Source organism: Corticium candelabrum, chromosome 5 (assembly GCF_963422355.1).
Source record: "Corticium candelabrum chromosome 5, ooCorCand1.1, whole genome shotgun sequence".
In the NCBI taxonomy this organism is placed as follows: domain Eukaryota; kingdom Metazoa; phylum Porifera; class Homoscleromorpha; order Homosclerophorida; family Plakinidae; genus Corticium; species Corticium candelabrum.
Genome location: NC_085089.1, coordinates 3,196,457 through 3,209,626, shown reverse-complemented (window position 1 = coordinate 3,209,626; position 13,170 = coordinate 3,196,457). Strand labels below are relative to the sequence as shown.

The 13,170-nt window shown below is 42.4% G+C and overlaps 2 protein-coding genes across 2 annotated transcripts; one reads left to right on the top strand and one right to left on the bottom strand.

Moving 5' to 3' along the window:
- The first annotated feature begins 432 nt into the window (after positions 1-432).
- On the top strand, positions 433-2,409 carry LOC134180086 (rho GTPase-activating protein 5-like). The gene is made up of 4 exons (XM_062647165.1): positions 433-1,666; positions 1,731-1,852; positions 1,911-1,925; positions 1,980-2,409. The coding sequence occupies exons 1-4, from the start codon at positions 579-581 to the stop codon at positions 2,099-2,101; spliced, it is 1,347 nt and encodes a 448-aa protein (XP_062503149.1). The 5' UTR covers positions 433-578; the 3' UTR covers positions 2,102-2,409.
- Positions 2,410-5,313: 2,904 nt separating this feature from the next.
- Positions 5,314-6,968, bottom strand: LOC134180145 (small ribosomal subunit protein uS3m-like). Its single transcript, XM_062647235.1, has 3 exons — positions 6,779-6,968; positions 5,871-6,711; positions 5,314-5,792 (listed from the first exon to the last, which is right to left on the bottom strand). The coding sequence occupies exons 2-3, from the start codon at positions 5,904-5,906 to the stop codon at positions 5,382-5,384; spliced, it is 447 nt and encodes a 148-aa protein (XP_062503219.1). The 5' UTR covers positions 5,907-6,711; positions 6,779-6,968; the 3' UTR covers positions 5,314-5,381.
- Between the last annotated feature and the right edge of the window lie 6,202 nt (positions 6,969-13,170).

Here is a 13,170-nt window from a genome sequence, read left to right as displayed (position 1 = left end):
CTTTGGTGGATGGAACTTATCAACACGGACGTATGCAGCTGGGCAATCCGCCATCTTGAGAGTCGAAATCACGTGAGAACCACTTGCCAGTGGGGAAACCAAGACAGGACACTAGGCAACAGTCTGAAAGCCGAGGCAAGACTGGTGTGGCAGTAGACATTTTGCAGTAAATACATAATTTATTTAATCGCCTATACCAGTAAACCGAAAGTATGCACCATTGTGCCGCTGGCGAAAGTCAACTTTTTGAATATTGGTCCGGCGACCGCCGGGCCTGCCGGATCGGCTCCTACGCCCCTGCCTTGTCCTCAATTTACCGTATGTTAATTAATTAACTTTGCACACACACACAGTGAGCGTAAACATTTAGAACATAGCCACATCCCATCGCAATCTTTCACTCTCGTACAGCCCGCCCCTATATCCGATTGTAGTTGCTATAGCCACTTACGTAAGTACGTCGGTGAGAAACTGCTATAGGGGAGACGTACTCTCTACCCTGGTATCTAGTGGTGGAACGTCTGACAGTTACATATTTCGTCACAAGTAGTCTACTCTAGTGTCAGACCTCTATTTACATGTGTGCACTCAAGCAAGTCCCCGTGGCCGTGATAGGCTCGAGCCGCAATGATGTCGATCAAAACGGCCGGGGCATTGGTAAATCATCATTTTGCTCTCGTTTTGTTCTACCTGCTCACGACGACTACCGGACGGTGAGAGACAGTCTGTCGTCTTGCATAAGCGAAGCAGATTTCTTGCAGAGGGAAGTGAATCGGTGCCATTTCCTCTACTTTCCACCTGTCCGGATGGGCGAAATCGAATTTCACGTGGTAGAACAGACGACGTTGATATGCGACACAACGCTGCGACCGTTTTCGGGCAGCGAGAAATACACAGAGAGAGCCACACGCCTCTCTCTTCGATCAGACGGGAAAGTGGCGTATACCAGTCGAGACCACATTGGAACGCTATCAGACACAAGATGGTTTCCCAGCGAAGTGTTTGAAAAAGTTGGAATCAAAGGATTTATATGTTTGATCGACCCAACACTGAAAGGGAAGGCCATGGACGATCAGGTGACTACAACCTGTGAACTTCTGTCAAGCATTCAGTCAAAGAAGAAAAAGATGCCGGTAGTATTAACACTGTCTAAGTGTGATGTTATCTGTGAGCACAGCAGCGACACTCTCAATTATGACAAAGTATATGCTATAGCCAAGCAATTTTCTGTCCCAGTGATGTACTCATCAGCCCATGAAAATCTAAACGTTAGAGAAGTCTTTCTTCTTCTTGGCCAAATGATAGTCAGAAAGGCATCACCATCTAGGGTGCCTACACTCGAAAGAGCTGATTTTGTTACTGTGATGGAAAATCATAGAGAGAAACTGCGTCAGATTGACATGAATTACAGTCAACTGTTGGAAATGATGGTGAGGGGCATTTATGTCACGTGGTCTTTCCTGGGAGCCAAACTGAATGGTAAAGAGGATTTTGAAATTTTCAAAGCTCAGTTTGGCGGTGAGCAAGCCAACATAGCATTCAAGGCTAAAATTATGCTAATTGCCATGGAAACAAGCTTAGAAGTGATAGATAATATAGCAGGAGCGAGCAGTATTCGGAGACAGTGTATAGTGAGAGATTTATTAAGAGATCATGAGGATATTGGGTTTGTGCATTTAGATGCTGAATACTTGTACTAATTTATAATCATACTGTTGTTGGTCTTGTAGACAGGTGAACATTTCTCTTTACAAGGAGATTGAAAGGTACAGACGTTGTGGTTATCGTAGATTTCTAGCTAACATGGGGTCTGCAATTGATGAGATTCTAACAATCTTAAGAGAAATGACAAGTAAGTATATCACCTTTAATATGAGTTTTTTGTGTGATTGAATATGTATGTTGAATAGCTCCACTCTTGGCTGGTAAGAATTTATCTTTGCATCAAACTTTTGCCAATAACATTGCTCTTGAAATAGCTGATCTCATTGCGAAACAAGGAGACAGCATTGTTTCAAATGGAGTGGGAGTTGATGGTTTGGTATCTGATGGCCAAGAACGCAGTGAACAAGCAGCTTTAGTTGAAGAGCCATGTCTGTAACTTTGTGCTACCAAGGTAATAAATAATATAGAATAGACATGACGACTTGAATTTTGATATGGGGTAGTGGTTGGGTAGCTTCATTTCTAAATGGTGTGGTTACTTAGTATATGTTACTGCATGCCTATTTTTACAGCATGCTTGCAGATAGCTTACATAGTTCATGTGTTGCATGGAAGCAGTGAAAAATGGACTCAGCTGCATATATTAATTAACAATGTTAATTCTTGGATATGTAATCATGGAAATTTGGATCATTCTTGTATACATAACTATTAGTAGACCAATTCAAGACACAAATGAAGCTAATGTAGTATGAGAACGGGATGTTTTGTCTAATCACACTGGAGGCACTTTGAGTATGCTAACTTTTTAATGTGAAATGCCAACTGATGTTTGTTTTGTTTGTTTGTTTGCTCTCAAGAGCCTGTATGTTGAGGATAGAGCATGATCTTCTCATATATCCATGCATGTTCGAGGGGCCGTTTCTGTAACGAAATACAGCATCACTGAGTGTATTCTTCTTGTCCTGTGTCGTCTCATCAGCAAAACCCAAAGTCTAAAAAATATCGACATTAACTCACTAGTTCTAGCAAGGTGCAAGGCCAGTACATAATGCAGCGTCGCCAAAATATTCTATAGTAAGCAGAGATCCAGTGGTTGAAATTGCAACCAATGGCATTTCTGCTATCTTTGCACAAATTGCTTAGACTACGATGCTTCTTCAAGTGTGCAGGTTAGTAGATGTGCCAAACTTTGTGTTGTGTGATATGTGATGCAAGCACGAGTGTGCACATGCAGTGTTGATAAATTTATTAGAGTATAGTCGTAGACAATTTTTGAAAAGATGGCTGCCTCTGTATAGTAAGAGGCTGGTCCAGTCAATTCGCCATTCAAAGTAAGTTCAAGGAGACAATGAACTCATATAGAGGAGGTCTGCACAAGCGGAAATCATAGGATGCAAATGGTTCAAGTAACATACATATAATGTCTCACAATGCATACAAACAAAGGTACGTTGCTCCCCTTTGTATTTTTGTGTTTGCGATTAATGAATTCAGGGTTGCCACACCCTTTTTGTCAAAAATTTGCATGTGAATGTCACTGATGGCAGCACGCCTACCTGGTCTGTTGGAACCATGCCCACTATTGTTTAATATTACGGCAGACAATTCAACCTTTGGAAACTGCGTCCTTTTCAAGTAATAGCATTCAGTGATGTATACTGCAGTGCTAATCGAATCTAGCTATAGAACACAAATCATGTACACCATGTTTGTTACATCGTACGTACTTGCTACAAGTTCAGATCTTCTCTTTTCCGAGTCAAAGTACTGGATAGAGAAGCAACGAAAGTGTTAGCAATCTGAGTTTGTGAACTTTTGGTTTTAGCCTCCTGAGGTTGGGAATCACACAAATGATCAAGGGAATGTGGTGAACATGATGCTTGATCACAAAACAATGATCTGCTTATTGTAGGTCCACCTGTAAATGTCGTAGGCGGTTTTGCAGCAAACATATTAGTAGACTACGCATTTATTCGTAGGTGTGGCAACCCTGGAATTAGCATTTGGTCAACTCCAAAAATGCGCTTTACTCTGCTGTGGATTTAATCTCCACTTTAGAAGGCCATGCATGGAATGTTGGAGGTTCTAGGCTTTCATGAACCAGCTGTGGTAGGGTAAGTGGACAAGTTAATTGATGCCATTTGTTTTGTATTAATTGGAGTATAGCTAGAATTTTGTTACTGTGAGGGATCTTGTCAGGTATCATCAGAAACTAAATGTAGTCCATGAATAAACAAACTATTGGAAAGAACACAACAGGCATTTGCCACTGACTTCATGCAACAGAAAATGTCATGTTTGCTATTCTGAGATATTGTTAAATCTAGAGACCCGTTTTTTCACGTTAAATTAACAAAAATGATCACCAGTTTAGTAGAAATCCCAGGGTTACTTATGGTTAGGGTTAAAGTTAGAGTTCCGGGTTAGGGTTGCTAATCACTGGTTATACGGTATTTGCTGCCTAGGTGAGAAGTCAAAGTAGAAACAATAAGGAACAAAACCAGAGCAGTGTGTGACTGGAAGCAGTCACCTTTCAGGTCTGCAGATGTTTTAATATACAGAATTACTGGTAAAGATCCACTCTTCCATGCTTATCATTATTTCAATTTCTTCTTGTGCATCATGTCTACTGCATCTCTTACAAAGCAGACTTCTGCTTGAGCCATGATGTTCCCCTTCAACACCAGGTAGGAACCGGGGTGGGGTGGGGGCAGGTTGGGGCTGCACTCGCTTACTGTAGGAATTGAAATTTCTGTGCTACTGACTTTTGTTGCAAATCTGTTGCAATATCCATATAATTACTCAACAATAGCTTCTGTCTACATGAGCTACTGATGTTGCAAACCTAACTTTCTCAAACAAATGCTTTACTTAATTCTTGGTGTCAAGGGCACTCCTTTTCAAATCATACCTTCGCAGGATACTGATGATTTCCTACACCACAGCCATGAAACACACAGACACACTATCCTCGTGGTCAAGATAACAGTGTATAGAGCCTCATCTAGGAATGTGTTCATCGATGTCACTCCAACACTGGATGACTGTACAGCCTAGTTTCAATTGCACATCAGTTCTCTGCTTAACGATATCCTTTTTTTGTCACCCAGTTTGATTAATACATGTGCAGGAACACTGAAAGTTGTCACCTTGTCGATCTGTTTCTTAAGAAAAACACCAGATCCTCCTTACTAATGATGTTGGTGCCTGTGACACACAGAATGATGATGATTGCTCATTTTGACAACATTTTCTTGATGAGATGCTTGATGGTTGGCCTCCGATGTACGTTAAGAAGGTTATGCAAATTGTATTTGCACAAAAACACAGATGAAACCTGCAACACTTAACCAACGAGCATCAACTATACTTATAGATCATTTAATAACATAGACTAGTGACTGTAAAAATCCCATCTGAATTACTACACCCAAACCATCATCAATCACTATTGACAGTGCACCACAGAGTACATGTTTCATTTAATTATCATGGAGGAAGATTGCGAAACAGGACATATCATGGGGCCCAGAGAAGCAATGCAAGGGTGCAGGTCTCTGCTACTAACACATTAACAACGCACATGACCAAATACAAGTGTATACACAATTAATTAATCTACACACCCGTGTTGCTATCAATATGTAATGTGGATTGATATAATGAGTGATAAATATGTTGCAATTAGGACAATACCATTGGTACAGCACAAGTCACACTACCCTTAGATCTAATTTCACACGGCATCCTGTGCGTATCGATTGAAATGTTTCTACGTAACCTTTAATCCACCACAGCTGCTCGACTGACGACAGGTTTTTCTGCTGTGCTGCAGCCACGATTGTAATCTCGTCATTTCGTCGCTTGATGATAATAGGAAACCAGGCTACGAGTAGCCTCTGGGCTAGTAGTGTTCCTGTCACAAACTTCCGCATGTAGAGGTCGTCTACGACGAGTTCGGCGGTTCTGCCACGAGTTGCTCCCCCAGCATGAACTGTGTTGTGTCCGAATAGGACCCCCAATCTGTACGGTTTCACAGGCTTCGGCTCTCGTTTTCTACGATCTCTAGAGTTTTTAGTCGTCAGTCTAGCAGTGAGGATTAGCCTTGTTACACGAGCAAAACCCTAAAAAGACAAAACTGTTAATTCGTCTTGTGCTCTAGGTCTCTGTTCGAATACCAACAGGCAATTTGTTAGCTTTACCATTTCCGTGACTCGATATCTATTTGACAATGCCATGACAAGAACAGTGTAGACCTCGCTTGCCAGACCGCTGTCACAGTCATCCAGTTTTCATATGCCTAGCGCAAGAGCGCATGCTCTAACCTTACACTTTGGCAGGCACGATGGATGAGCAGCAATATGAAAGACTGGTCCCTTAAATTGTCAATGGAAAGTATCTAGATGGACTAACGAAATCATAGAAGTTTGTACTGAGGCGAGCGAGCAAGAGCTCTCAGTGAATAGAGATAGTGCGTGCGGGGGCGGGGAGTAGGCGTTCTCTGTAGTACCCGTATTTGCCGCCATTTTAGGGGGCAAGTTTCTGTCCTCGGCAGGTATCTCTCTTTGCGACGGCGGCTTGTACAACATTTCAAGGACGTTCAACTGTGTGTTAGATAGTACGGCGACAGTATACTAATTGCGAAAGATTTAAACCAAATTCTAGCGGTGAATTCGCGAGTTTGACGTGATTTCTTAGTCTGATGGTCGAGTGCGATAAAGCTAATTCTTAGAATAGAGACTAGGGAACAGAAGTCTAAAAGCCTCTCCGACGAATCGCAGAAGCGATACGAGGAGAAAGTTGTACCTGCGGGCCTAGAAACAGGTAGAACGGAGGCTCAACTGTGGACGGAGAAGCAAGAAGTATTCCCGACATGAATTGGAGTGACATGATGTTGTATATGATTGTCTGCTGCTAGGTGTACTAGACCTTTCTTGAGACGAACAAATCTCTCTCCACTGGAAGTGATCGTAGCAACCTAACCCATCCTTGCAGATGGAACCCAGTCAGGGTTAGTTGAGTCATACACAAAGGATGGCTTCCCTAGAATTATTCAGAATAGCATAGATTACTCTTTTAGTACAGAATATACTAGAAATGACAGCTCTACCAGACAGAAAGTGCTCAGAGCAAACACACGAATGCTGCGATGGCTTCCAGTCCTTTCTGACTAGGCTGGAGATCCGCGCTGCCCGTTGTCTGTTGCTCAATGACGCGTTTCAGGTCCCTGACTGGTTGGTATAGCCAGTATAGACTAAAAACGTATGTTGCTGCCCTGAATTCTACGATTGTGGCAGCCGAAAACAGAGCAACTCGTAGCCATGCTAAAGTCCGTTCAAAGAATGGAGAGCCCGTGGGAAAATTCCCGTATCTGGGCAAGTACGCCCCCTACGCCGTTGATAAACATATCATTCGAAAGCACGTGACTAGGTGGAGTCAGATCTCTGGACAAATTAACTGTATAGATCCTGGGTTAGTAGATACAGCATGCTTCCTGAAAGAGACTCCTCCTATACATTATCGACAAAGAATACCGCCAGTAAATGACACCTACGAGACTAATTGTATTAATCATTGTTGTCATTCTCATCGTCTCCTAGGAGGATCTCTTCACTGTCTGAAGAGTTCTCCTCACCTACTAATCTTTCTACCGCTTGTTCGAGCACGCCATCTGACGTTCTGTAATAATTTCTACTTTCTGGATGACATGGTCGACATACTGCTTCCATTTCGCCACCGTCACATTTTCAACGCCTTCTCTGGCCAGTTCGAATGGCAGAAAACTGTTGAACAGGACGGACCCTGACGTACTAAAGTAGATAGATAGTAGGCAGTGAGGGGTGGGTAGCAACCACTGCTCTAAATGCTCATTTATCGATTGTTAGTATTACAATCCAAGATGAGAGCAATATTGTTGTTTCCGCCCTCTAGGCCTTATCTGGTAACCACATTTCCCACGGGCTCTCCATTCTTTGAACGGACTTTAGTACGCTTGCCCCCTAAGATGGCGACTTCCGGGATATCACGTGATTGTGACGTCAAACGCACTATCTCTATTACGAGGACAATGTAAAATGGTTATCTAATTAAATTAATTTGTTTTTCCTGTAGTAGCTTTAACAATTAATTAAAGTAAGTGGCAGTGCCAGAAGTTCGTTGAAAGTACAGCACTAGGCGTGTGGTGTGTATACAGTACATGTAAGCTTACATCTAATTAGGTAGAGCAAGGGAACACTTAGCACTAAATTTTCTAGGTGTGCTGTGCAGAAGAACAGCTATGTACCGGTCTACGTCGGGAGGGGGACACAAATCACTATGGATATGTGTGGTTGTGACCTGACGAAATCACAGGGTGTAAAAAATTATTGGGAGGTCCAATCTAGAATAGTGACATGCCCCGTATTCCAGAAAACAGCAGTTATGAAATACTTGAGCACTGAGCGCAAGTGAATGTGATTGCATGAACTTGTTTTCAGTCTCTACAAGAATTATACGTACACTATTTTGATTTTACACTGTTGTGCGTGCTTGTATTATGAGCACAATTTCCGATTCTGCAGTGGTGTTGCAATGCATGGACCTGGGAGGCCATATTAGTAGGTGTGGTTTCCTAGATGCTACACAAGACCTCATACATATACACACACAAGGCCTCATTAAAGTTAAACTCAAGCGACGCTCTTGGCAGAAACTAGCTGATGGTTCATAACTAGTAGCTGTTGGTTCGAAGTCGGAAATTAGCTGCAAATGCTGTGGCACATGCTCCATGTGTGCCATGCCATCTTGGTACAAGACAAGTGGGCGTATTTGTGTATCTAGGACAATGGCCTGTATTTTCAAACGTGTGCTTTTTAATAGATCATACTAGACAGAGTTCAGGGAAGGAGAGGCCATTTGCTCTTGGTTATCAGCTTCTCTCCCAGTCAGTGTGCATATTACATTAATTTTGAGCACAAGAGTTTCTTCATCATATCTTACATATATAATGTCAGTAGTGACATTGGTAAGCTAGTAGTCTTTACTCAAATTTTATAAGGGTAATTGATGCTCTAATTGAAGTATTGTCATGATGACAATGTCAGGCAGGTGATGAGTCTTGCTGTCACTGTTGTGTGGATTTCACAGAAGCCTGTACATTATTGGGACCCTTAGGTCCCTAGTACTGGGTTGGTGCCACTTGCTGGGCAGCAAGACCTTGCTTCCTCTGTGTGACTGAGATATCAATCACACACGCAGCCTCAGGGCATGTCGACCAACGACCAATCGGATGTGAGAGAGTCACTAAATGGATGTGGGCGGTATTACGTGTTGTATGTGCTAAATTGTTAGGAGAGCGGATGGCGTCAATTGTCCTGTTTGTAGACAAACGCAGGTGCTTCATTGTTTACAAAACAAAGTAGTTGTATGGGTATTTCGAAATGTGTTTTGCGTGTCATACGCATAGTCCATTTCTTCTTTGCTGATTTGCAAATACGTGACTGCAGATCTACGTCTACCTACTAATATATGATACAATAGGTGGTGTCTCCCTACAGGACATGCTAATGAATACAGTGCTTGAATGGCATCAGACCAGCGCGAGTACAGCTCTTGTACAGTACTGTACATTTCTGGTCATGTGATCTCGACGTGTAATCACGCACGTTAGCCCACCACATACCGAGATGACTTACTAAATATAATAATAGTGTAGCAGCTGCATGTTCCGTAACCTAAAAGCTAGCAGCCGAAGGTTTAGCATTTTAGTGCTGCTTCATTTCATTGTGTCTAGAGAAAGTCTACCCAGCCATCTGAACTCTGTACTGGTTTATTTAGTTAATTAGAGGAAGTCTTCCACCATAGTGGCGAATCCATCAGACACCCTGTTTGTAGTAGAGTAAAAGAGCAAAAGGACATATACAGAGTAGTTATCTTAAAACTATATGAAGTAGTTCTTAGTGTTTACTCTTCTATAATGTATATAAAGTTTTTCTGTGTACATAAATAATATAGAGTTGAAACATGCATGTATTTACAAGAACGTTAATTAGCATGTCCATACCGGTTGGTAAGAGTTATATGTAATTTTTATGTAATTTTAATTTTAAAAATTGAAAGCATAGCTGGTTGAAGGAGACGATGGGAGTGAGTTCCATAGCTGCTGACACGGTAGAAAAGAGTCGTTTCTAGAGCGTTGGTCCGGGGAGAGTCGACTTGAACACCTCTCTTGGGAAAGACAGGTCAAAGGATATCGGTAATGTAAAGAACGAAAACGGTAGCTGATACTCTGCGGAGCTAGACCATTGATACTTTTAAACTATAGAGTTCCAATTTGTTTGTTGTGCCGAAGAGTGAAAGAAGAAATATTGAACTTAGTATAGAACTTGCATCGAAGTTCCTCCAATTTACCAGTGAGTTCATAGAGGCGAAGACCAGCTAGAACACGGATCAACTGTTTCTCAAGCATTTGAAGGCGATGTGATATACGCTGCATGGGTGAGTTATCAGACCAAACCACCGAGTAGTAATCTATTTCCGACTGGGCAATAGAAGTAATATAATTCCTTTTCGCGTGGAAAGATAAATTCCGACCACAACGACGAAGGACACCAATCTTCTTTGAAAGTTGAGCAAATAGGTTGTTCCTATGAGGACGCCGGCACAGACCAGAATCAAAGTGACCACCAAGGTGGCAAGAACTGTCTTGTGACGGAACGACAGACGAGGCAACCTTGACCGAGAAAGCAATTGGTTTTTGGTGCAATGAAATTTCGGAAACATCACAAATTCACTCTTCCTGGTGTTTAACTGAAAACCAGACAGTTAGGGTGATAAATCTGATTCCAAATTGGCCACCACTTCCTCAGGGGAGGGGTCCCGAGGAATATAGACAAGTGTCATCGGCGTAGAGCAGAATCTTGCAAGTATTGAGAACATCCGGCAGGCCAAATGTATAAAAGATGAAAAGCAGCGGTCCCAGCTTGATCCTTGTGGGACGCCACAAAGACGTGAAAATTTCTGAGATTGGTCCAATCCATTTCTACTGACAACCTGACGACGACTGAGAAGATACACCAACATTGGGCGAGGTTATCCAGACCACAGTATTTCAGTTTCTGCAGTAGCCGACAACGATCAACTGCATCAAAATCTTTACATGAACGCACCATAGGCTGACAGAAGATCGTTGACAAGCGTGCCACAAGTGTGTTTATGCAATCGAGCGATATTTACGAAGCCAAGCTGATGATCAGGAAGAAAGCCATTCCTTTCTAAATATTGATACAGTTGGTCGAAGACAAAACCTTCAAAACCTTTTGAGACAGAAGTCAGCAGAGAAATTGGACGATAATTAGCCGGGTCGTCAGCATTCCTTTTTAAAGACTGGAGTGACTATGGCTAGTTACCAATCATTTACAAACGTGCCCTGAGTCAGAGAAAAATTGAAGATGTGTGTCAACGAAGGAGCTACATAGCAATAGCCGTAGCACCCAACGCAAGGAAACGGGTTTGGACGCCATCGCAACCATCTGCCTTTCCGGGGTTTAATAATATGAAGCAGTCGCCACTGAACATCATAGATGTCTATGTTTTTAAAAGAGAAGCAGCAGGACGAGTGGGTATGGCCGTGTCGGCCAATGAACGTCGAGTCGCTAAAATCGTTTATCCCAACCATATATATATATATATATATATATATATATATATATATATATATATATATATATCTGAAGACATCTTCAATTTCAGCTGACGGCGGTTCAGGAGTGACCATAGCAGCTTTCTGACGAGTGATTTTGTCGATAAGTCTCCGAAATTCTTGCGGTTTGTTCTTAACAGAGGCCAGGGATTCTTGAAAAGTAGCGACTTTGCTGCCGCAAGCTCTTTGTGAACTTTGGATCTTGCTCCCTTATATAGATTTTGAAAGTGAAGCAGCTCTTCTTGGGATCGTGAGAGGGCGAGAGATGCTCGACGAAATCTATCTCGTTGCCAGATGTAATACAGTGCCGTAAAATTCATCCAGGTTTAAGTGACGGTTTCAAAAGACAACGGTGCACGCTTCTTCAGGGGAGCGTGACGATTCACAACTTGGTTTTATCCAGACGCTCCATTTGTCATTAATGTCATCAAACGGTTCGATTGTAGACCATATGATACTTGTTCAAGGTCTTGTATAAAGTTTTCGTTGTTAAAATTCTTCATGTTCCGAGCAAGTCGCACAGGAGACAGGCGAACACTGTACGAAGACTGACGACAAGTGATGACTAAATGATGATCACTAATCCCCATTGAATCCAGGGATTCTGCCGAATAGCAGAGGGAAGGCTGGGAGACTAGAAAGCTAGCATCTAGCAGAGATGATGAAGTTGCAGTCACACGAGTCGGGGATTCAACAAGATTTTGGAGTTGAAAAGTTCAAGAAGATAAATAATATCTTAAGGGGTATTTAAATTGTGAATTGAAATTGATATCACCCAGAATTGTGACATCATTTAGAAGATACAGATTATCAGTGAGAACTGAGAAGTCAGTAGTGAAATTAGCAACCGAACTCGATGGAGGGCGATAGCATGCAGCAGGTAATGACTGAACGGCTTCCACGACAAGGTGCATGCACCACAATACTGACATATTCCAAGGCAATGATTAGGTAAGCGACCTACATACGTAGAAGACTTGAGAGACGACGAAACGTAAATACCAACTCCTCCGCCATAACGTGGGCGATCTTGGCGGAAACATTTATATCCAGAACTTGCGACGGAGCTATCAGAGATTGCAGAGCTTTGTTTCAGAGACACACAACAGATTGATTTTGCCAGTGTGAAGGAGGACTCGAATGTCATCCAGTTTTGAGAGAAGGCTATTAACGTTGAGGTGAGCAATCACCACACCGTTTGGCTTTGATAAACTTTGTAATTCCGAGAAAAGAGAACTAGTTGAGCTAACATTGTCGGAGGGATTCAGAGCATTTGAAACACATTCAAGGCGACGAGTCATTGGAAAGATGAATACCGTATACTCATCATTAGAGACTGAGATGCAGTTAGCAAGAAAAGCCGCAATCACAGATATCGCAAAAGATATACCTCGTTGGATCGAACACTGGTTGCAAACTCCACAGGGGAACGCACAGGACCATGGGTTAACCTCAATATCACCACAGACAAGGAGAAGAAGACACAGAGCAAGACGAAGAAGATATGTAGATGAACAGGGTTTTCTGTGGCCGTGTTCAGACTGCTTAGTTATATAACCTTTAGTTATATATTCAACCAGGGTCTAGTAACTAAATTACAGTGTGAAAACTAGACGTGGTTATCGCGTAGTTATAGCGTTCATCAAGCTCTAGCTCTAGCTAGCAGTTAACTATAGCTATAACTAGCAGTGTGAACACGGCCTGTGACGTGGTAGAAGCTGAGAGGCACCCCGCGGCCGACGAAACCGATCACGTAGGAGGGACATCAACGATAGACGACAGCCACGAACCACTATGCAATTCTCAAGGAAAGTTAGAGGAAA

Coding starts and splice junctions, on each gene's coding strand:
- LOC134180145 (XM_062647235.1), bottom strand. CDS start 5,906: ATGGCATTGTCAAATAGATATCGAGTCACGGAAATG. Junction 5,793..5,870: donor GATATCGAGTCACGGAAATG/GTAAAGCTAACA, acceptor TTGTCTTTTTAG/GGTTTTGCTCGTGTAACAAG.
- LOC134180086 (XM_062647165.1), top strand. CDS start 579: ATGTGTGCACTCAAGCAAGTCCCCGTGGCCGTGATAGGCTCGAGCCGC. Junction 1,667..1,730: donor AGAGATCATGAGGATATTGG/GTTTGTGCATTT, acceptor TTGGTCTTGTAG/ACAGGTGAACATTTCTCTTT.